At 30.1% G+C, this 24,545-nt stretch overlaps 2 protein-coding genes across 2 annotated transcripts; both read left to right on the forward strand.

The window, feature by feature from the left end:
• Positions 1–1,156: 1,156 nt before the first annotated feature.
• TRIADDRAFT_18816 (uncharacterized protein) lies at positions 1,157–6,629 on the forward strand (the record flags this gene model as incomplete). The annotated part of the gene is made up of 13 exons (XM_002107587.1): positions 1,157–1,294; positions 2,071–2,241; positions 2,318–2,425; positions 3,195–3,260; positions 3,375–3,584; positions 3,688–3,930; positions 4,156–4,219; positions 4,366–4,455; positions 4,630–4,780; positions 4,904–5,042; positions 5,204–5,311; positions 5,893–6,015; positions 6,285–6,629. Coding segments are annotated over 13 exons (1,956 nt in total), but the record flags the coding sequence as incomplete, so codon positions are not given.
• Positions 6,630–17,040: 10,411 nt separating this feature from the next.
• On the forward strand, positions 17,041–23,687 carry TRIADDRAFT_51324 (uncharacterized protein; the record flags this gene model as incomplete). Its single annotated transcript, XM_002107588.1, has 16 exons — positions 17,041–17,190; positions 17,627–17,797; positions 17,889–17,996; positions 18,100–18,165; positions 18,325–18,531; positions 18,828–19,079; positions 19,537–19,597; positions 19,818–19,907; positions 20,281–20,431; positions 20,550–20,688; positions 20,837–20,944; positions 21,550–21,672; positions 21,802–22,137; positions 22,968–23,117; positions 23,349–23,481; positions 23,623–23,687. 16 exons carry the CDS (start codon positions 17,041–17,043, stop codon positions 23,685–23,687), a joined length of 2,310 nt encoding a protein of 769 aa, XP_002107624.1.
• Positions 23,688–24,545: the final 858 nt, after the last annotated feature.

Here is a 24,545-nt window from a genome sequence, read left to right on the forward strand (position 1 = left end):
AATATTCACAACTGCAGTATAAACGTATTCTAATGAAATAATATGATTGTCGAAGTCTCTTTTTAAAAGTTTATACTAAATGCCAATGGCACTATTGCTAGGCAAATCACTTTCGACAGACACCAGTAGATACTCATCGAGCTGCAGAATATGGAAGAATGTCAGATAGCATCAGATCCATTCGTACGTTATTAAATGATTGCCGTAATCTATAATTTTACGAGTAGAACAATGAAATCGATGATCAATAGATAAACATCAGGAGTATCTAATAAATACCTTTAATTTTGAACTATTATCGTTAACCCATTTGTAATTACTTTTATTTGTCTCGTTATATTATTTTAAAACATTTCAATAGTTGAATTTTTTATCAACTAGTCAATTAGCTTGAATTATCTGCGAATAGCTATTTTCAAAGTGAAGGGCCCATCTTTAACGTATATAAGCAGATCGATCATCCATATTTTATGATAAAATATAATGAGTAATTATAATAAGACGATTGCGAAATATAGCAAACTCAAAATTAGATACTAGATTGTGTTTACAGCATATCTGTAAAATTGATGCTTAATGCTCTGAAACAGTTTAATTAGAGACTTTAACTAGCTATAACTTGCCACCTTAGAATCAATCTAACTCCAGACTTTTATCAAGTGAAAATTTCGTCAATGATACATACGAGCAAGTTTATCACATTTATCCCTCCATTAACTATAGTAAATAATGTTTAGAAAATGTAGTGCATACAGGAAAAAATTAGTCTTTCGAGTAAATAAAAAATTGCAAAAATCAATAATTATCACCGATAAATGTACCCATCACTTTCTCATCTTTAGTGCATGGTCGAAATTGCCAACCAATCTACGTGGTTAACGATATTATTTCCCCTAAATTATTTTATATAATTAGATTGGTTAATTAGTCTTGAATTGATATTCACCAAGGTTATAGTATCGAATTTTAAGCATTTTTTATAGATAGTAAGTGAATAATCATATAAGTAATTACAATTGTTCAAAATGGCATAACGTTAATTTATTTATATTTGCCTCGATCTTGTGATCTTTCTACCCTATTTCAGTAGCTTCCAAATATTTCTAATAATTACGCTTTATGAACTCATCAAATCAATCTATTTGACTCACTTTAGTGTGATTCCGGAGTGGGGTTAAAAGTTTTATTTGATCAGCTGCATCAAAAGCCTAAAAAAATTATGGTGTTAGGTGCAGCTTGCTCTGTGGTTACCCAACCTATGGCTAAAACATCTCAATACTTCGATCTTTTGCAGGTAAGCAAATACTAAGAAGTTGATAAGCTATGTAAACTAAAAATCCTTCAAAATTTTATTTCTCAATATTTGTGAAAACTATAAATAGCGATAGAAAATGATGTAGATTTATAGTATCTATTATAGAATTCTTTTATCAATTTTAGATTGATCAATTAATGAATTCCGGTCTACTAGCAATGATTTAGTAAAATTCGCTTACAGTAGCTCATATTTTGCTTCTATCAGGGCAAATTTAAAACTCTAACATTAGTAAATGTATTAATCTTGAATAAAAAGCCGTGTATTTAAAAGGTCGGAACTAGATTCTAAATTGTGTATTATTTACAATTTCACATTTCGTGGTTGAATTACTATAATCATTTGACGTATTCAAACATATTACTAGCAAAATATACCTACAGCTCTGATAATAGTTAGCTTTATACTTTGATGAACGTAAATTATAAATACACAGGTAAATTATCAGCTCATACAAAAAACTGAACAAATTCATCAGTAGTCGTTTTGCATCAGCTGAACATTCCAAAATCAACAGTAGAATGTTACGCTTATTTCATAATCATATCTAATTTTCTAATTAAAAACCTTCTAGCTTTATGAAATTGATAATTCCAAAATTGATCTTAGCTCAATTTAGAATCAATTTCATTTGCAAACATGTGTCAAAAATTGCAAGAAATGAACATCATTAGAAACATAAATCTTAATAATTTACAGTACTCTCCTGTCCTTAAAGTAATTATCATCTGATGTAATACGAAATCTCATTTTAGTTATCATATGCCTCTGCCTCACCCGCTTTAAGTATTCGTTCGGTATATCGCAATTTCTTTCGAATATATCCTTCTGAAACTGCAATCAATCCAGCTAGAATAGGGCTATTGAAGCGCTTTGGTTGGAAGAAAATAGTCTTACTATATCAAACTGTAGAACTCTTTTCTGCCGTACGTATAAGTATAATTTGTCGCTATTTTTTATCGATACTTCGTAATGTAAACAGCATAAATGAATAATTTCTAGACTGCCACATCTTTGATTCAAGTAGCTGAAGAAAATGAAATCCAGGTTACAGCTACGCTGGGTTTTAGTTCCGATGATGATCCCTATCAGGCTCTTATTTCAATACAGGTTATAATGCTATAACTACAGTTTTGATAATATTAAAATTACGATAGACAGACTATACTCCTTTACTACGATTATTAAATAATTGAAATCTTAAGACTAAAATGGAAAGCAACATATCCATTATGAATCTTCGACCCTAATAATAGCCAACCATACTTTCGTCGAGTCAGCAATAAACGAGCATTTAAGCCGTTTTAAAGTATTACTATTACGAATTTTATGTGCCTTATCAAGAGTAATTGATGAAATAACTACAGAACCAAAGGACAATTAATTAATAAGAAATTACTTAAGATATTATTGCTACATTTAAGTACCCTACTAAAATTATAAGCAGCAAAATAAATAGTAGAAATATGTAGACTATGCGGTTATTAAGGATACAGTGATGAAATGTAAATTATATGATGCAATAAATACAGATAAATACATAAACGCTGATAAGTTTAGCTAGTATTTGGTTAGAACTGGAGCTGCTACTTGAGATAATGTAAATGATTATATTTATTAAGATCATGTAATTTATAACTATAAGTCCACTTAGATATTCAAAAAATAAGGCAAGAATCATCTATCTGTAGTCTATCATTAAAAATACCAAAAATTGAAATACGCGGTAGAAATAAAGACGTCATTTCGCAGGCTAGATATTCACTAGCAATTAAAATTTTGTAATAATAGGACTACAAACATAATGTCATCATGTAAGTTTCTAGGCAAATAAACAGGCAAATAGTTGCATAATGCTCTTCGACTTTTATATCTACAGAAATCAGAAACACGTATTATCGTGGGAGGATTCTACAGCTCCCAAGGTCGTAAAGTATTTTGTCGAGTAAGTAGGTATTAATTAATAACGTTCATAAATCAATTCATTTTAGAAGAGGAAATGATAAAATTAATTTTATACTTCGTTAAGTATCTTACCCTGGTTGTTCTATTCGTGTAGGCATACCATCTAGGACTTACAGGATCTGCATATGTTTGGATTATTACCGGTTGGCTTGAAGAAAACTGGTGGCTGGATCCGCTTGGGGAAGGAGTTACAGTCGGCAATCACCATTGCAATGATTCAGTTATGACAAAAGCTGTTAAAGGCTATTTTGGTATGGCCACCTTAGCTATATCTAGTCGTCCTCAATCAACTATATCCGGGCTGGTACTAACTTCTATCTCATATAACATATATTATAGTGTGATATCTTTCTTTCAACATAAAAAATAGTCTGACTTGATCTACTTGCACACTTACTAAACCACAGACATCATCAGAATGGCTCCAACTATTCTTTAAATACCTACAAAGACCTGGCGCTTACGTTGGAGCTATAGATTTTGCTTCCTTCACGTACGATTCCGTTTGGGCCATAGCTTTAACATTGAATCAATCCATTAACCCATTATCAAAAATAAATAAAACATTGGAAGACATCGATTATTACGATAAAGAGGCGTTATCGGTCTTTAAAGATCAAATGCAAGCTTTAGAATTCATAGGAATAACCGTATGCTTTTGACTGATATGAATTGTGTTCCGCTTAGATTTACTATAAAGCTTTAAATTCATCCTCCGTCTTCATTTTTTGTTGGTTTACTGTACAATTCTATAAGTCTTCTAAAAAATAAATATTAAAGTTATACAGCAATCAATTGAACATTAGTAATTACCCCTTAATTAGTATTGAAATCGATTATATCCATTTTTAACCTGCATTTAAATCTATTAAAAGGGGCCAGTTGCATTTAACCAAAATGGAGATCGCTTGGGCATTACTACCATCAAGAGGCAAATTGGTATAATTTATTTTTATAGATATTTCAATCATTATCTAGTTTACTAAAATTAAACATTATAGTTGAGATTAAATTGTAAGTGTGCACCTACGAATCGTATAGTCTTCAGTTTTACTTTAAGTTGAAATTTTTGTTATGAACTATAGGCAGCAAAGAAGTTATCTTTGGATTATACGATAATAAAAGGGAGACAGTTAATTGGAATTACTCTGTTGCAATTACTTGGCAAACTGCAAGTGAGCACTTAGATTCGAAAAATCTTAGCAAATTAATTATAGTTTCTTCAATAGCACTGTAGTATAATCAACTAGCTTTTAGTAATTGATTACCAAATCAATCATCTATGGCAAGTATTAATTATTGTGCAACTATTTTATGAACTGAATTCATATTACTTCCTGTCAATGCAGACAATCAAACACCGGTAGACAGTCCAAGAATTATTGTTGTTAATGCTAGCATTGCTATACCTCTATTCATTGGTATTTTGTCCATTGATGTCATTGGAATGTTAATGACAATCGTTTTCTTGGTTTTCAATATTAAAAGTCGCTCTATTCGGTAACTGCTACATTTCACCTTAAGTTCTAACTTTATATTGGTATCTTACCCATTACCCAATGAGTAATTGCCTTTGCAACTCCAATTAAACATTTTACATTTGCTATGTTTATGCTAATACAGGATCATTAAAATTTCTAGCCCGAATGTAAACAATATCATTGCGATTGGAGCAATTTCTTGTTATATTTCAGTATTCTTCTTCGGTGTTAATACTCAGAACATAAATCAGCACAACGGCTTACTGTTGGCAAGTTGTTGGGTTAGTCTTCTATTATAAATATGGTATAAAATGATTGCAGTAAGATATATTTTACTTCTATTACTATAAAGCTATAAGTTCTTGCTAACATAACGCAAAAATAGTTACAATTACTTCGTTTTATATACTGCAAGTAAACGATTTGATTTTATTCTTTACAGTGCCGCTCTTGGTTTCTAGTTATTGGTTATACATTAGGATTTGGAGCATTATTTGCAAAAACATGGCGTATTCATTCCATTTTTGCTAGAAAGTCGGTTAAGACCAAGGTGAATTAATAAATTGCAATAATGTCAACTATAGGGAGTATTTAAAAAAGATCAATTCGAATTATGTCTTTAATTTCCTAGCTGATTATTACACTTTCAGCTGAATCGTCCGTTGTACGAATAGTTATTAACGCAGTTGAAATATAATTTATACAAGATGAATAGATAGAGAAATAATTCATTTTTTGATAATTAATCGAACTTACAAAATTACTTGCAAGTTTTCGTTCACTACTCACTGATATCAGTCAGTTACGAGTAATTTCCTGTAATTTGCAGTTGCATATTAGGCTAAATTATATGTACATGCACAAGCTTAATTACCTTATAAGATATGAGATAGACTTTTAGTGGTTATAAATAAATAACTCTTAAGTTATATCTATACAACGATATTTGAATTTGTAACGTGAACGATCTTCTAACTAAACTACAGTATATATAAACTGTCAATTTACGATAGTCGCTCATTTTAAGGAATAAATCGCGTATTTTAAATATGAATTATTTCTGCAAGTCCTATAAATTGAATTCTAACTTCTATGGTACATTCTAACTAAATTGCTACATCAATAAAATAGTTAATCCGTGATAGCCGACTTTATGGAATTATAAGCGCTGCTGTTTTTGTGGATATTTCAATTATGTTGGCTTGGGGAATTATTGATCCTGTAAATATTGAAACAAAAAATGAATCAGTCCCCGTAAGCATTATGTTTCAAAGATTTCTAAAATAATCATCTTATGTAAATCTACATGTCAGTGATTAGCTAGAATTATAATGATCAACAAAAGTACCATAAGGGTGTATGATAAATGTTTGTGAATATAGAATACGGTCTGGTGAACTTTAAATAATCATCTAAATACTAAATTTTAGTAGCTATGTGTTAGTTTGTTGTCAATAAATAGAATACTATGATAATAGCTATATCTATAGAATACTAACGGCATTTTATGTCTACATTAATAGGACTTCAGCCATAACCGTGATAGAATAATGATCATTTCGATTAAACAATGTCATTCTAAATATCCAATTGTCTGGAATGTTTTACTATTTGGATTTAACGGATTACTGTTAGTTTATGGTGCCATATTAGCTTGGCAAACGCGTCAAGTCAAAATGATGGCAGTTAATGATTCAAAACTAATTGGCTTAGCAATTTATAATGTGGCAATCTTTGCATCCATTGGAGCTGGAATAGCATCTCTAGTATACGATAAACCAGACGCATTCTTTGGTTTAATTTCCGTATTTATCATTTTTCCTACCACCGTGACAGTTTGCTTGGTGTTTGTACCAAAGGTTGCTTAATTATTGTTATTGATGATCTTTGACTATTTCTATTAGGAATAAATTAAATTTTTAGAAACATATGATTACGCATTACGCTAGAATAATAATTTCATTAAAAATATAGGTAAAACAACTACATTTCCTATGTATGTTGCAGTATTTCACTTTAACTAATTATCTAGAGTAAAATGTTTTAAAATAAGCATCCTCTTAGATTATATCATTTTGAGGTAAACGACTAAAATTACTCTTTAATTAACTCAATTGCATATGCACTCAATGATGAATGCGCTGATTTCAAAGTACTTTAGTGTTTTAATAAATTAGTGCTAAAGTCAATTTCTAAGCATACAACTAGCTTAAGATGTGAAGCTTCATTTATATTCTACTAAGTAATTTAAGTCTCTTATAAATTTATGATTATGCCGTATTAGGTCTACAAACTAAAAAGCGCTGGAGCTTCTATGAAAATATCAACATTCTCAGTAGCTAATTATAATGTTCAGGGAATGATTAAAAGTGCTTCAACAAATTTAAAGACGATATATCCAGACACAAATATAGATTGTGATAATGTAGAGCAGGTAATTAACACCTTGATTTAATTAATTCATTTATGAATCATTGGCGCAAGTAGCAGTGTAAATTTGAATAAGATATCAATGAGCTTTAGGATACCAACCGGTAAAATTATATTTGAAACAATAATTTACATAATATCAATTAATTATTCTTTAGCTAATAAATGAAATAATACAACTGAGACTAGAATTAAAAAGAAAACGGCAAAATGAAAATTGTGTTGGCGATGGAAGAGAAATTTTTATAAGCAATCCGTTGACTATAATGCAACCTTCGCATCGAAACTCTGTATCGTCCGCTCATTTTCCAGAAACATCAAAGAATATTAATGAGAAAAATTGACAATATTTAGCTTAAACAAAATGATCTATATACATTTAAATGATCTACTTTCCATTACTTACCTAGAATGTGAGTACTCGTAACTGGTCAAAGAAGATTCAGCTAAGTCAATCTGAAACAAGTAAATATAATCAATTGTAAACTATAGTAGCTCGCCTTTAATAATATTCTAAATCAAATTGTTGATGTAAAATGCAAGCTATTTGATAAGATAATGATAAAATAGGAGATAGTACAGTATTTTAAATTACGAATGTTCATGTCTCAGCCTTATAGTTGGACGTGTATTTATACCCTAAAACTACCGTACATTGCCACTTTGTTTAATATGAATAGCATATTCAATTCCGGAAAAGTATTCCCTAAGTGTAGTGTTAGAAATTGCTAAAAGATCAATCATGTTTCATATTGCATGGTAGTTACATCATTAAAGATTTTCTAATTTACGATATTGTCACGAAAGTAATCTTCGTGACGTATACTTTATTTCTATGTTACATTCTATATATGTTTATATCTCAGAAATGTTTACAGTCTCCTTAATTGTAATTTTAGTGGTTAACAGTTGATATCCTTAATTTAGGATTACATAGACTAAAATAGTAATTGTCAACCAGCTAAACTGGATTATATCTATCACCTCCAAGGTTGTTAAGGTTCAAAGTACAATTCCTAAGTTTAGAGGAAATGTCTTAGAAGGATAACTTTATATGTATCTGTTAAACTATTAATAAGCATTAATTATTTTAATACTGTTACAGTAAATTTAATAGCATTAGACTGTATCTAATCTGTACAAATAGAATCTCTTTAGGGTATTAATTTGGTTAATTTCTAATAGACGAGGTGACTTGTGTAGCTAAACCGGTTTTAGGTCCGAAAGGTGTAAAAATGGCGAGTTCGCCGACAATAAATTAGATTGTAATTTTCTAGTAAGTCTTAAAGGTCTATCTTTGTTAAACCCTATCTGCCTTGGAATACCAATTGTCTGGTATTCCAAATAACAGTAGTATTGGATAGAAATCACCCTCTCAATCCTTGTTGCAAGTTAGAGCTATTCCTAGCTCATATAAGGTATCTACGTAAATTGAATGTGCGATTAAACTATTAAAATGCAAAGTTCTTGCCAATAAATTCCTAACTTATTCAACCTAGTACATATGCGTATTGTACAAGCATTCATTCATACTTGACTAAATACTATACTTATAATGTTGAACTTCATGAACTAAGTACAATCGAAATTTGTTAAAAAAATTGCCTTATTGTTCCATAAATATGCATATATTTAATGCCTTGTAAATACCTAGATGTTATCGATTCAGCTATTTTTTCGATTTAGGTTTTACTATAATTAAATACTTGGCGTAATCTATAAGTTTTACTGATTAATCTTATATGCATCAATATGATCTAAAATTACATTTACAATCAAACCGTAATTTGATGTCTTATCTTTATTAAGTTTTGATCCTGTTACTTATCTATGTGAACGTACTTTATCTTCCTACTTAATTTATATGGCCTAGGCTATGATTCATATAGTAAACTTTATGAAAATTAATTTATTGTATTTGTTGAAGACGGTGATATTATTTAAGAATTGTTTATGTCTGTTTTAATTTGATTTCTTTTATACATTTCTAGTATTTTACTTATGGTTGAAATAATACGTTCAGTAGTTTACTTGTAGCGACTAATTCTGCTATGTACAGATCTAGCAGTTGTGAATTCTTATTAGGATTTAACATTTGAGTATTTGGATTGTGAAATTACCTCGCGTTATACTTCTAATATAAGTTTAAAATGTACTCTCATTTATATAGATATTCCTATTTTAAATTGTGAGAACACATGTTAATATCACAATAAAGTGGTAGCAGAGTATGCGAGATTTGAAATTTTATCTCGTCTTGCCTTACGATTTTCTGAATCATACTTAATATAAGACTAGGTTGCGAATAAATATAAACACAGAGATGTAGGCTTGATCCTGAAATATCAATGAATAAAACTATAGCAATTGGAAGAGCGAGAATCATTATAAAACAACTCAATGGGATATCATGTGATTTTAGTTAACACAACTAATTTATTTACCTTTACTATCTTTAAACAACCTAATCAAATGTTTAAGAATTCTATAGCCTTTCTAGTGACTGATTTATACGGTAAAAATAGTGAATTCTTCCAATTATTTTTGTATTTATTAAGTTGTAAAAATATTGGTACCATCGTTATATTGATTAAGTTTCTAGTTAGGAAAAGAAAACCTATAAATTTGTGTGGATTAATATTTGATAGGAGCATATAAATACTTTCTCTTTAAATCATGAAATTGCAGGTATTATTGTACCCATTTTAGGACGATGAAAAAAACTAGAAATACTAAAGCTTTAATTTTACGTTACATACTACCAGTACGGTATAACAATTAAACTCAAACACGTAAACATTTTTCAAGCCGTCACTTAACGTCTGTAGAAAATATAGCAATGCTAATAAAATCGCTTTAGTTACGAATGTAACTGTAAGACATGAATTTAGGTAACCTGCGCAAACATGTATGAATATCAAATTAAATCCTCTTTATTGTATTTGCTAAGTATTCGATCAATATGCCTAAATAGGTATCTACCTAATTTGTTCGTTTTTAATCTAATACAATTGATTCTCTGTGTTATTGTTGAATTATTACTTGTTTTTCTTGAATGATTTTAATACTTTATATCTACGAACTATTTATTAGTGATTTGGATAGTAAATCAAAGATTTTTGCTCTTATTTTTAGAATATGCGTACCGTATATACAGGATTAAGGCATCATCAAAATATTTTTGTTTTTGACTCTAATAATTTAAATCTGATTATGTTCTTTACATCTAAAAAATAGTCGCAGATGAATTTTAATTTCAACTTAAAATCTTGGGATATGTAACAATGAGTAACCTAATTGTACTGTTGGCTAATATTATCATCTACCGTAAGAATCCATAAAAGAGTAATCGTTCTTTTCAAACTTATGCGCCTACCATGCTGTCAATATAAGACTAACTGTTACAGATTACCTTAATTTAGAGATATTCATGGATTTGCTAACAATTTATCAAACGCCAAACCGAAACTGTATGATAATAATAAGACTTATCCAACATTGTTTATTATGGTTGTAACAGTATCGATGATCATTATTAATGCTCTTCCTATGACCTAGAACGAAGCTAATGTCTTTTTATTGTACAAAATCACTTTTAACTTTTGATTACATGCGGGAGTGGTCATCTTCGGTATAAAAGAAATGCAATTTACACCTCTTATCTCTTTCAATTATATATTAATGGCCTTAGAAGTCGAAAAAATAGCAGTATTATCGTAGGTATAAAACTCTATTTATAGCTGTACCATCTTAAATCTGTGAAAAATTCTTTTACAGTTGCATCTCAGCAGGTAAATATGTTTTTCATCATTATAATGCTTACAGCCATTATGGGTATGAAATTATTTAATACGCGTATATTACGAAGCAGGTCAAATGTTAATAGGGGTTATCAGTTAGGAAAAGTTTGAAGTGAATATTTGAATATTAACTAAAATTTAATTATTGTACAATACTTACAATCCCAATGATTTTGCTGTCGATAGAAAATATCAATGATATAATGGTTTATTCTGACAATTGTCCACTACACAGGAAATCAAGTCGTGGTGGAAATAAATAACAAATGTCGTATATCTATAGCAATATTTCGCGTCAATATAATCTGAGAAGGCTGATCGATAGAATATATTTTGCACTCTTGAAGAAATTCAGGATATTAACTAGTTCTTGTCATATTAAGGCAGTCAGAGCATTGAGCTAGAAATAAATTTGAAATAAAATGGATCGTAAAATTATCTTCAGTGATATTTTATTGCATTTTAATATAGACATAAATGAAATAAATACTCATTGCAGTAGCTTTCTATTGCTAAATGAAAACTCCGTAGTGTACATATTCTATTATGTTCCACTGATAAAGAAAACCCAACGTTCAATTATATTTTTAATAAATAATAATGAAATACTGCAGTGAAACTAAATTGATACGGATAGTTATAACATTTGATAATCTACTGTGCGTATAAGATAATATTGCAGCATCATTTCTATATTCTCAATAGCAAGTCAACACTATCGGAGAAAATATATACGATAAATATGCGTCAAAATCAAGTTTGACATTTCAAATAATTTTCATCATTTGTGATTAAGCCACAATTACCAATGGTCTAACAAAGTATTCAGTACATTATTAGCTTAAGTACATCCATACACTGAAGTTAAAAATGAAACGTTTATATGATAATAATATCAACTCAATTTCACCACAGTATTTCTATATTATTTATTTAAACCATAATTGAAAAATGGGTTATCTATTTACGTGATGTAATAGCATTTTCGGTATCATATTTCATACTGCAAATAATTTACATCATTTCAATCAAACTAAAGGACCTTAGTTAATTTATCAGTACACAATTAAACAATATACATCAAACTCGAAAGGTGGAGCTAATTACTAATGTGAACATTGTATTCATTCATAATCTGTACTATCTTGACCTTGTATATATCACATAACTATAATTTCAATATATTGTTGATATATTGGTTTCACTTCCATCTAAAAGGTATGACCTTCTTTATTATCTATTTTCGATGATTCAAATAATATTCACTAATTAGAGTTGACCTATTGAAGTTATTTGTGGAGCATGGTGTGACATTGACTCAATGAAACAGATAAGCTAAATTCTAATTTATACGTAAATAAATATTTTATCTTAGTTATCTAATGTAACATACGTATGCAATATTCAGGACCATATAAAGTAAAGCATTCGTCCACATTCCGAAACTCGACGCATAAATCTTTATTCAAGGGAAAGCTGGACAAATTGATCAAAAAATATATGTGTGCATTTCACGCTTTTTATCTTATTTATTAAATACGATAACAAATCGAAATGATGTCTTCCTTTAGCACAGTTTTACCGAGATGTTCTAATTAACCTATCGAAAAAAGGTTATTAAAAATTCTTTATCTGTGAGAAATTTGTGTTTAGCGAACTCCTTCGTTATCCACATTTTGATCATTATGAATTAATCATTATCTGTTGTCGTCATGCAGACAATGCTTCTAGGATAGTTCACGTATGTGAATATAATTATTACCTTAAACTCGAAGTATAGTCGCTAATTGGAGATAAGTTATAGCAAATGTAAGAGGATTCATTTCACTTTGCACTCCATCATTAGGAAAGACAATCATTTATAGCTGCAATCAAATTATGTCAGTATGCTTTCTTTCAAATGCCCCTCTCGATGAAGTCAATAGAAAAATGTAAATCGTAGCCCCTTTATAAATTATTAAAGTAAACAAGAATATAATAAAGCTTGCAGTAATCCTGAACATCTGCCCTCGTTGCTAAAATCATAAATTGATTTGAATTGTATTCAATAATAATACAACGTTTTAATATTGTCGCCCACCGCTTAATCCAAACTCCGATAATTATAATCAATTCCGTCAATTTCTGATCCTTTTGTAGTTAAATTACGTCTACATATGAAATTAGCCACTTTTACGATGGTGATAGACACTACAATATTCGGTTATTGTAATCTGATCTTTATTAGACACTACAATATTCCGCTATTGTAATCTGATCGTCATATATCCATTATTTGCATGAGATTACATTACCTACGTACGCAATTTCAATTCACGATATTGTTTAACAATTAGTTTATGAACAATATAAGATACTCCGAAAATTCATTTACCCATGATCAACTTCTTTCGTAGCCTTACTCTAAAATAATCTTCTTGTAGTCAGCTTAACCAAATTTAAATCATTTAACACAGTTTGAGACGAAAAATACGCAATAAATGCCTAGAATGGCTTTCATTTATCGGTAACCAGAGTGAAACGTTTATTAACGATCTCCCTAATTTGCGATTATCATTTGGAAATCTCACCAAAGCAATATTAATGGTTTGTTTATTGAATTTGCTTTAATCAAATCAAATTAAACCACAACTTAATGTAATTAATTCGGACATATCTTAAATATAGAATATTGAACAATCAAATATCAAAAATTCATACAATGGATAATAGTATATGATCTTATAGATTTATAGTTCAAGACGTGAAATGTAGCTTATTAGTCCATGCAGTTTGCGATCCATTAATGATTTAGTATCGAAAGATTAAATCCATCGATGATTATTTAGATTCTTTCTAGTAATTTATTATAGCAAGATACACTTAGATCTGAAGGTGCAAATATGATTACTATTAGCTCATTTGGAGTATTTGCTGACCGATGCAACCAAGCGATCAAATAGCAGCTGAAATATGATATCAGATAGCAATAATGTTATCTTAGCCATGGAAGCAAAAGCTTTCTAAGCGATAAAAATTACTGTGATATTTATTTTTGCAATGACCTCATATAATCCTTGGGATCGGATAAATTCCGTTTTATGGTGGAAGACAGTCATTAAATAATATTAAGATGCTTATTGTCTTGATTTATATCTGATCTAACTATAATCTAATTAATACCAAATAGAAATTTGATAATTCGCCTTATTTATCTCATGGCAACTTAATAGAATTGGTAGATATGATTAATTGCATTTATCTTATGACAAGGATGGCTAGATACATGCTCAATTAAAAAATGTACAAGATGCATACTATAAAAATTTTTAAGGCTAAGAAATCACATCTTATGACCAGTGGATTTATATAGCATAAAATGATAAATATTTACTGCATTAACCGTTTCTCTATGTCACCGTTACTTAAATATCATACTAAACCCTAATTTCGCTGAAATAAAGATACTCAACCCCATGTAACATTTTTAATTGATCATTTTTCAGATAATTGCCTAACAAAATATCGTTCAAGTTGGATTTATAAACATTTACTCTGATAGGTAAAAAATAAACTCTTTACCACTTCTAAAATTATGAACTTTACAATTTTATCGTATCATAAGTATGCCCGCAGACATTTTAACTAATAAATTTTGGATAATTTTTTTGGCTTTGTAACTCATTAAGTTACGAGCTAGCTTTTCTTCAATTGGCAAATATTTGATTCAATTTCATCGTATTCAAGTTAAGGTTCTTAAAAAATACAGAATAACTTATTGCTCCTTATACCATCACTATGGATTTCAGCTATCGAATTATCTCGACTAAAGTGGTTCCGATTTCAATTTTCCTTTCTATACTAATGATCATTGCACCAGCTGTACAAAGTAAATACTTTTCATGCCCTAAAAATAACCAGGAAGATAAGGTACTAACTTTAGCAGGCTCATTTGATATTACTGGCGATGAATTAAGCGGAGTTGGTCCATTGACTGCTGCACATATGGCGTTGCGGCATATTTACTATAACTCAACTCTTTTACGCGGCTACTGTTTAAATATGGATTGGAGTAATGCATATGTAAGTGCTGTAAAATCATAATATTTATGATAAACTAATTTATTCTGTCTCAATGTGCTTCAAGAATAGCGCTAGACTATCATAATAATAGTAAAGCTAAGATAAATAAGAAAATTAATACTTTCTAGTAGTACCTACGTATATTATAATTGTTAACAAAGCAAATAAACTGCAATCGTATAGCGGGTAAATTTATACTTTCTAATTCACCAACATTCCCGGCTAATAGCAAACCTAGTACATGCAATTCTCCATAATACGAATACTGAAAGTAATGATTAAATATACGTATATAGATATACTGTTATACACTAATAACAACACCAAATCAGATAAAATACTAGTTTTTCTGATCGACTTGCAGCTCTTGGAGTCGAATTAATTAGTCTTTTGATGGATAAGTGAGCAATAATGTTTGATTTGTAGTTATTAACATACTTACTACGTATATCAAAATTACTCCATATTAAACTGCCAAAAGCCTCCCTCACGGCTGGCTTTCACTTGCATGTCATATTTTTTACAAGTTTTCCGGCTCTTCCTATTAGTTTACTTACAAATATTACATGAAAATATTTGAGCTGAAGATTGATGATACTTAAATCACCTAATATGTCTATTATGAACTGTAATAATTGTAATAACAAATTAAAACAATTCCAAATCTGTCTCATATCAATCAATGAGCATTAGAACTTGCAAATATATTCCTATAAACGCATCATTTTCTTGAACAATTTTACCAATTGATATAATCTCGTAGATATAGAAACTAGGCATTCGTATGTATCCCTGAACAATGAAAGAAAAATCACTGTGTTAACAGGAAGCTTTTTCAATATTCAGACTTGTACTAGATAGAGAGGACCATGTAGATCTAGCTATACTCAATAATGACCAAACAAAGTAAATTTTTAATAAAGTTTTAAGGTTCCTTCATCATTTTGATCCTAATAGTAAGAGTAGTATTATTTTTTCGAATAGTTTACACTCGGCCATACTTAGATAGTTCATTACACACGGAAGAAGTTAACGTCGTAGTCTTTTTATTGATTATTAAATCCTCTTAATTACAGCATTTACAGACTTGAAGTATATGCTTGTCACAACCCTCACTTGTGGCAAAGGAAAGTAAAGAACTCTAGTGTAGTTACTTAAAACTTGGGCTATTTCTCCCAGTACTTTCAGTTTCTATGAGAGAAGTATTTGAGAACTCGATTTCTCGGCTGATCTCCACAGACAACTGACTAATTATTACACTATTCTTCATGATATGAGTCTTGCCGTTTCTTGAGCAATTACTTTTTTTATTCTACAAACATACGCGCTTAAATAGGTTTCTACAGTAAATTCCAATATTAACGAGTGAGAATTCATGCTTTACAAGTTACATTAATTAGTATAATACCATTACTAAATATACATGTCGATATTCTCAGATTTAGATAGCTACAAGCTATCAGGTGTTAAGACGCTTAACCTTCGTCCATATACAGCTCAATTTTTAGAGATTAACATAACTTATAAACCTACAGTAAATTAACTGCTAACAACTTCTATTTTTATCTCATTTCTACCATCCTATTATCAGCTACAAGCGCATTAAAACATAGCACATAACCTTATCTTATCTATTCATAAGCATTCATTAATTTACAGTTACTTAATTAGTAACGGCGTACCGTGACAATGCTATACCTATCTTGAAAATGATCTTAGTCATAAAGTCTAGTCTTTAATAAGGATGCAGAAGCCCTCCTACATATTTAAAAATACTATACTCTATCTGAAATTCTTTTCACAAGGGCGTGTACCTCAGGTACGAAATAAAATTTTCATAATGATAATGATTTCGTGTTCAATTTAAAGTTTAACACTATACCCTAAAACAACTAGATTTAGAACTAATTTTGTGAAATTATAATGAAATCTTAATTCAACTTTTGTCATCAATTTTAAAAAATTTAAAATTTCTGTCGACATCGTAATGTCGTTTCAGTGCGATGCAGGCTTAGGCTTAAAGCTATTGTACGACCAAGTTACTACTGGAACAACTAAGTTGGCAGTATTTGGCTCATCTTGCTCCGTCGTAACTCAGCAGATGGCACGAATTACACCCTATTATAACCTGATTCAGGTAATTGTAATTCAACAACCAACTGAACCAAATAAATGCAATATGAAATATAATAAATTGTATTTTTGCATTGTTGCAAGCTGTTATTTTCAATTAATTTCCATATTAGGGATTATTACCAGTTATGTTCACCATTTTAGGGATAATTACTGCCGTGAGATTATGTTTTAAAACAAATTTACTATTGTCGTGGTTTTTCTTAACTTATCTTACAAATATAGAGTATTGATGTATAAACTATAATGGTATAAAAAGTATATACGATAGAGAAAAGAGTAGATTTCGGCTTAAGATAAATTTGCATAAGGCATTAAATTGCTCGTTGGAGATTTTTTTGAGTTTAACTTGCAGTCGTGATACTAGCAATAGCGTTAAAAACCATAAAGTTCTTCTACATTATTGAATGAGCTGATTCACTTTAATCACTTTTAATTAGCTCTCCTATCTATCTTCGTCCCCTACGTTAAATTCAAGAGACGATTATTCAACATTATACCGTACCTACCCGTCAGAGACTTCTATTAGCTTGGCTAGATTAGAGCTTTGTAGAAGATACAATTGGAAAAAGATTGCAATTATATCAGAATCTCTACATGTTTGCTCAAAGGTATAGGCCAAATCTGATCTATATAATAATTACAGCACGAATCAATAAGCTACTATAACTTTTGAAGCAAGCCTTTTATAAACTTTGGTAGACGGCTCAAATCATGAGTCAACTTGCAAAGGCCAAAAAATTGGAAATTCTAGCCATCACAGAATTTGGTGATCGTGAAGACCCGCTTCAAGCGTTAAAAATTATTAAAGTAATTTGCTTCGTGTTATCAATTGATCTATAATTTCATTTTTACACATTTAAAATTGCTAATTCGTAAGGTAAGATCTTTCGTTTTTCATAATTTTGACTAGAAAATGAAAGCTAGAATCATCATGGGAGGATTTACATCAACTTCAGCCTTAAAAGTATTCTGTCGTGTAAGTCAATACTTGAAAACATTATTCAGTAAAATCTTGATGCTATTTTGGCCATACTCTTTAATTTCTAATTACTCCTTGAGATGTTTACTCGATAAATTAGTAATTTTTCAGGCTCAATGTATAAATAATTTCACTAAAATTTTTGAAAAATTACAGGCCTACCATTTAAACTTAACAACACCAAAGTATGTCTGGATGATTAAGGGTTGGTTTAATAGTAATTGGTGGAAGCTAGATCAAGAAAATATTACAGTTGGTAATGTAAGCTGTACTCAAGCCCAAATTAACCAAGCTATAGATGGTTACTTCTCAAATGATGGCCTTCAAATCTATGATCAACCACTTGACACAGTCTCAGGCTTAGTAAGTAGTAATTACTTTACGGAAACCAAAAACTACCCTAAATTTTGAACCACGAGGTTGAGATAGTTACGATATAGTCTAATCATATCAAACACATGGATAACTTCATTTCCATCGGAGAAATTAAATACAAGTATATTTATATATCTACCATCCATCTATTTTTCTCAATAATATAAATATTATCTAGTCAATAGTCTAATTATCATGTGCAACCATGATGATAGTTAAACAAGATTACTACTTTAATATGACAATGCAAAGTTTTAAGCATCATAACTAATTCTGAAATATAGACTCCTCAGGAATGGAATAAACTTTATAATCAAGAAATGGCTCAGAAGCCGCTGAAACACGCCATTGACGACTATGGCTCATTCGCCTATGATGGCATTTGGAGTCTGGCACTGATGCTAGATCGGTCTATTAGTTATCTAAAACGTCAAAATTTAACCTTGGAAGGATTTCGTTATAAAAGCAATCAATCTATAGTATATCGAAATACCTTCCAGAATATTTTAGATCATTTAAAATTTAAAGGTATTACGGTAAGTGAAATCTACGCTTTTAAAATAGATATCAGTAGTGTCATCAGTCTAGCTATTAATAAGCTGAGAATGAGATCTATGCTTGCTAAATATATCTCTGCAAAATACCCATGATGGGATTCTGCATATCCATAAATTTACTTCAAATTTGATAACGGGGTCTAATTATTTAGGTGATAAGCTCAGCCGTGTTATTCACTAAACAACTAATCTGGCATTAATTTCCTAATACGGCGTAAAATTCATCCATAATTAATAATCAAATTTACTCAGCTTCCACTACTTACTAATTTAATATGTACCAATATAATTTTAATTTCGCTTGATGACAGATTCTAGCGAGTATTCTTAATAACATACTGTTCAATCGTATCAATTTTTATCTATGGTAACTCTATACTACAGTTATTTATCGATTTGTAAACACACTGAAATTAATCTTTTAAACCCACTATAGGGCCCAGTGAGTTTTCATGATGGCGATCGCTTAGGAAAAATCACTATAAAACGCTTCATCAGTAAGATTAAAATTTCAGTCTACCTATATTCTCTTCACGATTACAGCTAAATGGGTCTTTTCTGCGCGAAAAATCTTTAAAATTATTCAGATGTATAACGGATTTGCTACAGATCGTTATGCCGTGCGGCTTACTGCTTTCTGTCCTATTAGAGGCTGAGATATTAATTGATGGATTATGTATACCAAAAGCCCTAAAGTTCAATTTAAATTCCAATTAGATCAACGCAACGTTATAATCGGTCAGTTTGATGATAAGACATCAAATACTACTTGGAATAACTCTACCGATATTGACTGGAAAACGCAAGGTTAGCTTATTTCTTAAGCATCATTTTAACTCATTTCGAAGCATCAATGAACTAAATACGTGCGATGGCGAAATGATATAAATCTCTTTTGTGGTTATTATATTTGATTTTTCGATTTAAATCCAAGTTAATTATTTCAACTTGGGTAGGATATACTCTTCAATCATCCATTTTCTTTTTGGTATTACATTAAATTTAGTCGACGATCTATCATCGTAGTTTATTTCATTTGGTTAGCAACTTTTTTAAATAATTATAGAACTGAAATTATAATTTTATTAACTTTCCTTCTGCTCTTACCAATACTACTCTACCATTATTGAAGTAGACGTTTATCTAGATATATTGAGTATTCATTTTGCATCTCCACCAGGTAATTCCGTTCCCACTGACTGGCGAACTATCACCATTACCAACTTAAATGTTTCTGAAATGGTCTACATGATCGTCATGATTCATGTGGGATTAGTCTTCGCTACTTCCTGCATCTTAATGGCTATTTATTTCTACTATCGCAAAGAGCCGTAAGTGGATAATTCCTAATACAATAATTTTATGCCGTCAGTTATCCAATTTATCAATGAACAACCGATCTAACAGCTTCTACTGAAAGGATTGATAAATTTTAACAATGTTTTCTAGCCCTATTGCAACTTCAAATATCATATTAGACCTATTTATGGGATTCGGAACTCTACTTTGTCTCTCGTATGTTGGATTTCTTTGCCTAGAAAATGGAATTGTTGACCCCAATAATAAGATTTTAGCTTTTCTGTGCACGGTATGAATGCAAAGTAATAAAAATTGAAGCACAATTGACATAGGTCTAGCTCACTATCCTTTATTTGAATTTGATTCGTTACAAATAATACTATCAATTCCTCATCTGATGCAGTATTTTGAATATTTACTGTTTGCTCTCTTTTTAGTTTCGGAGTTGGCTATTGGCAGTCGGCTTTTCAATTACTTTAGGTTGCATATTTGCGAATAGCTGGAGTACATATAGATCACTTTCAGGCCGATCTTACAGATTGAGAGTAAGTTATTACATGTATTAGCTATATTTCCATTTAATACTAGAATATATCATACTGAACGAAAAGCTACGGATGCTCTATCTTCAACTGCTATTTACATAAAAATAAATTTTAGGTAGTCCTTTTAATATTGCATATTTAATTCACACAGCCATAAACAAAGCCACCTTAGCAACAGCGTTGCCACCTTCTTTCTTGACAACTTTATATTTACTTTTATGTTAACTTTTATGCAGACGGTAGCAAGATAATTATTGTAATCCCTTCAATCACCTTTCTTATTTTATATTATTCAGTCTTGCCGGATTTGCTTTCAATTTTATAAATTATACGCTCAAAAAGGCATAATCTAGTCGTCGGACTGATCGCTATTACTTTTCTAACATTGCTTTTCCACCGCTTAATTTACTGTCGTTGTTATATATTGTCAAGATGTTATAGTCTCCATGATTTTATAATCTAATTGGTTTATTAAATTATTTACAATAGTAATAAGTCTCGGTGATAGCATAACTCTGATAATCTTCTTTCCTGAATGAGCTCCAGTAATATACTAGTACATGCATGATTTCTAATTTTGCTCCATTTCTCTAATTATTACCTAGAAAATTAAAAAGAGCCATAGCTATGGCATTGCCATGTCTATCTTTATTTTTAATATCATTTTATGTTCGCTACGAGCTACCGTTGATCAAGTAGAAATTTTTAATGATACAATATGGAGTCAGGTAAGGCCTACTGTAGGCATGATGTCGTTAGAATTAGAATAATTACCGGTACCTCAACTTAGCTCTTTCACTCCTTCGTCATGGTCAAAGATTAACAGACTTTAAAATCTTTTCATTGTATTCTTTCAGAGACAAATTCAAAGCGATGGTGATATATTTGTTCTACAAGTCAGAATATGCCGTTTCAGTAAATATATTGTATGGGATGCGGTCATCTTTGGTATTAACGGAATTATTCTACTTTTTGGAGCAATCACAGCTTGGCAAGCCCAACGTATCGATATTACTAATTCTAACTATGTTCGATATTTAGCTATTACCGCCTACAATTTAATAATTTCAACTAGTGTTGCTGTTACCATGAGCATTGTCATCGTAGAACGGCCAACTGTTCGATTTGTTCTGATTAGCTTTTTCATCATATTATCATCTCTATCAACAAACTGCTTGACATACTTACCTAAGGTAAAGTACCATTAAGAATACACTGATCTACCTAATTGCGCACTGGAATTTCAATATAATGGTATCCAGTTTTAGCTGGCCCACTGATACATAAAAATTCCATTTTTGCGTAATCATTCCTTAATTAATAAATCTTTACTTACAGTTAGGTAGTTTCGAATACGCATGTACTATATTGATGTTTTCGGAGAAAATTACTAGTAACCTAAAGCAACTTTTAGCTTCCTAGATATAGGTTGAGAGTCTTCTAGAATTGAGTTAAATGCAGATGATTCTTTTCAATCTTGTCAGACATCATTGAATATAATTGTAATAGTTAGCCAATATTTCTTGAATTAATAGCAACTCTCCTATAGTAAAATTTCAGCAATATTCCCGATTGTAACAATAAATTGTCAAACAGTTATTAGTATCGCCTATATCTCTTTTCAAATTTCAATTCTATACTCACTACTCCGTATAGCCTTAACTTAAATATTAGCTTTCACTTGAGCAAAATATTTTAGAATACATCCACTTATGAATTATAATTTCTAGCCCTGCAATAGTTATCGATTGAACAAAGTACTTGTCTGAAATTTATCTCATTCTGAATTAGATACTTCAATGCTAAATAAACTGGCCGGTTCAGGATTATCCAGAGCATGATTAATAACAAATGATTATATTTAACTTCCCAGGATATTAATATGTCTTTTATATTTAAAAATTTAGACCGACATCTTCATTAGTTATTATTGAATTTATCTCTTTTACTTAGATCTTATAGAGCAAAATTGTAATTTTCCATCAATGCCGAAAATTTAAGTTACATTGTATTTACAATATAGATTCACCAAATGGTTAAAGACAGGAAGGGAATTCGAAGAAAGTCATTTCTAATTACCACTGGAAGGTCGAAAACATTATCGATGGTAGATGAACATGCTGAATTTAATTTATATAACGTTGAAACTCGGAAGCAACAATTACTTTCAAAGGTAGGATATTCAAATTCAATACTACATCGTCCAAATAATCCAAGTATTGAGACTTATATAGTAATTAAGATTGCTAACAGAATAGCCATAGTAGGTACGGTCAATTACGGATTCATACTCATAAATTAAAATGACCATATGTTGACATAAAAATTTAGTATTCATGGGAGCATACTGACTATTGTATGACGGAATAAAATTTTACTTGTTTCTTCGATATGATAAATTTAGTTAGAGAACGAAATCAAAGATTTAACAACAAAAATTACGGAAAAAGATGCTGTAATTGAGAGAATATCAAAATATATCAACGATTTTATGAAGAAATACGTTGGAGAAGAAATAAATTTAGACCCAAGCTCAAGTACGACTATCGCTGATAGATTTCAAATTCATTCAGCTCAATCCTGCGATGCAAAGTTCAGCAATATATCATCTCATGAAGATAATCAAGTCTATGATTAATTATCAAAGTTCAAATAATCTCTTTTCCGAAATATTATAGTTACTGAGGGTGATGAAAGCAAAGATATTTCATTACTGCGAGAAGCTGGATTAATAGCTCTGTAAATAATAAATTTTTACTTGGCATAAAATTATTTGCGAACTTGCTTTTCAGAATATTTATGACATTTCATGTATGTACATATTTACTTTTAGCCATGAAAACCTTGTAAATATTGAAATTCTTCGCTACTACTGTATTACAGTGCTACGAAATTTCACGAATTCTCATTTAAAGATAGAATTTACGATGATCGAGGCTTGAAATGATCAATTTAGCTAAATAGCATGGATAATAAGTATAAGTATATTTAGAGAAAAATAATATCACGAAGACACTTTTGATTTATATTATTTCCATGATCTCTAAAAATCAGAAATATTTAGCCTGTTCACAGCTAAACTTATATAGTTGTGTTTCTTTTTGGCCTATTCGATTAGTTATCTAAAGTCTCAGTTACTAGAAAATATTTGAATACTTTGCAATTTCTTTTATCTTTAATAGCAATACTGTAATACTATATACAGTATATCTTAATGGTAAATGTCTATATATTAAGTTTTCTCACACTGCAGATTTAGAATATCAGAAAAAGTAGCAATAACTTTAAATATTTCCGGATAATCTTAATTTATAAATTTACTGGCTGCCGGTTTATGTTTCGTATCTATATCTCAATTTAATGCATTCCAATATAACATCGTTCATATTTACTGTTCTGAGTGATTAGAATCTTTACTTTCTGCACTTTATAAACATTGAATAACGCTAACTTGATTAAATTTGGTAATAATTATCGATTCTCATTCTTAAAATATTTCTACTTTAAGGCTTGATCTGGCATCGTTTTACTTAATAAATAAGATCATTTTGTATAGTAGATTCTATTCATCTGTGGTTTAGACCAATGGTTCCCAAACATT

Source organism: Trichoplax adhaerens, genomic scaffold, assembly GCF_000150275.1.
Source record: "Trichoplax adhaerens TRIADscaffold_1 genomic scaffold, whole genome shotgun sequence".
NCBI classification, from domain to species: domain Eukaryota; kingdom Metazoa; phylum Placozoa; class Uniplacotomia; order Trichoplacea; family Trichoplacidae; genus Trichoplax; species Trichoplax adhaerens.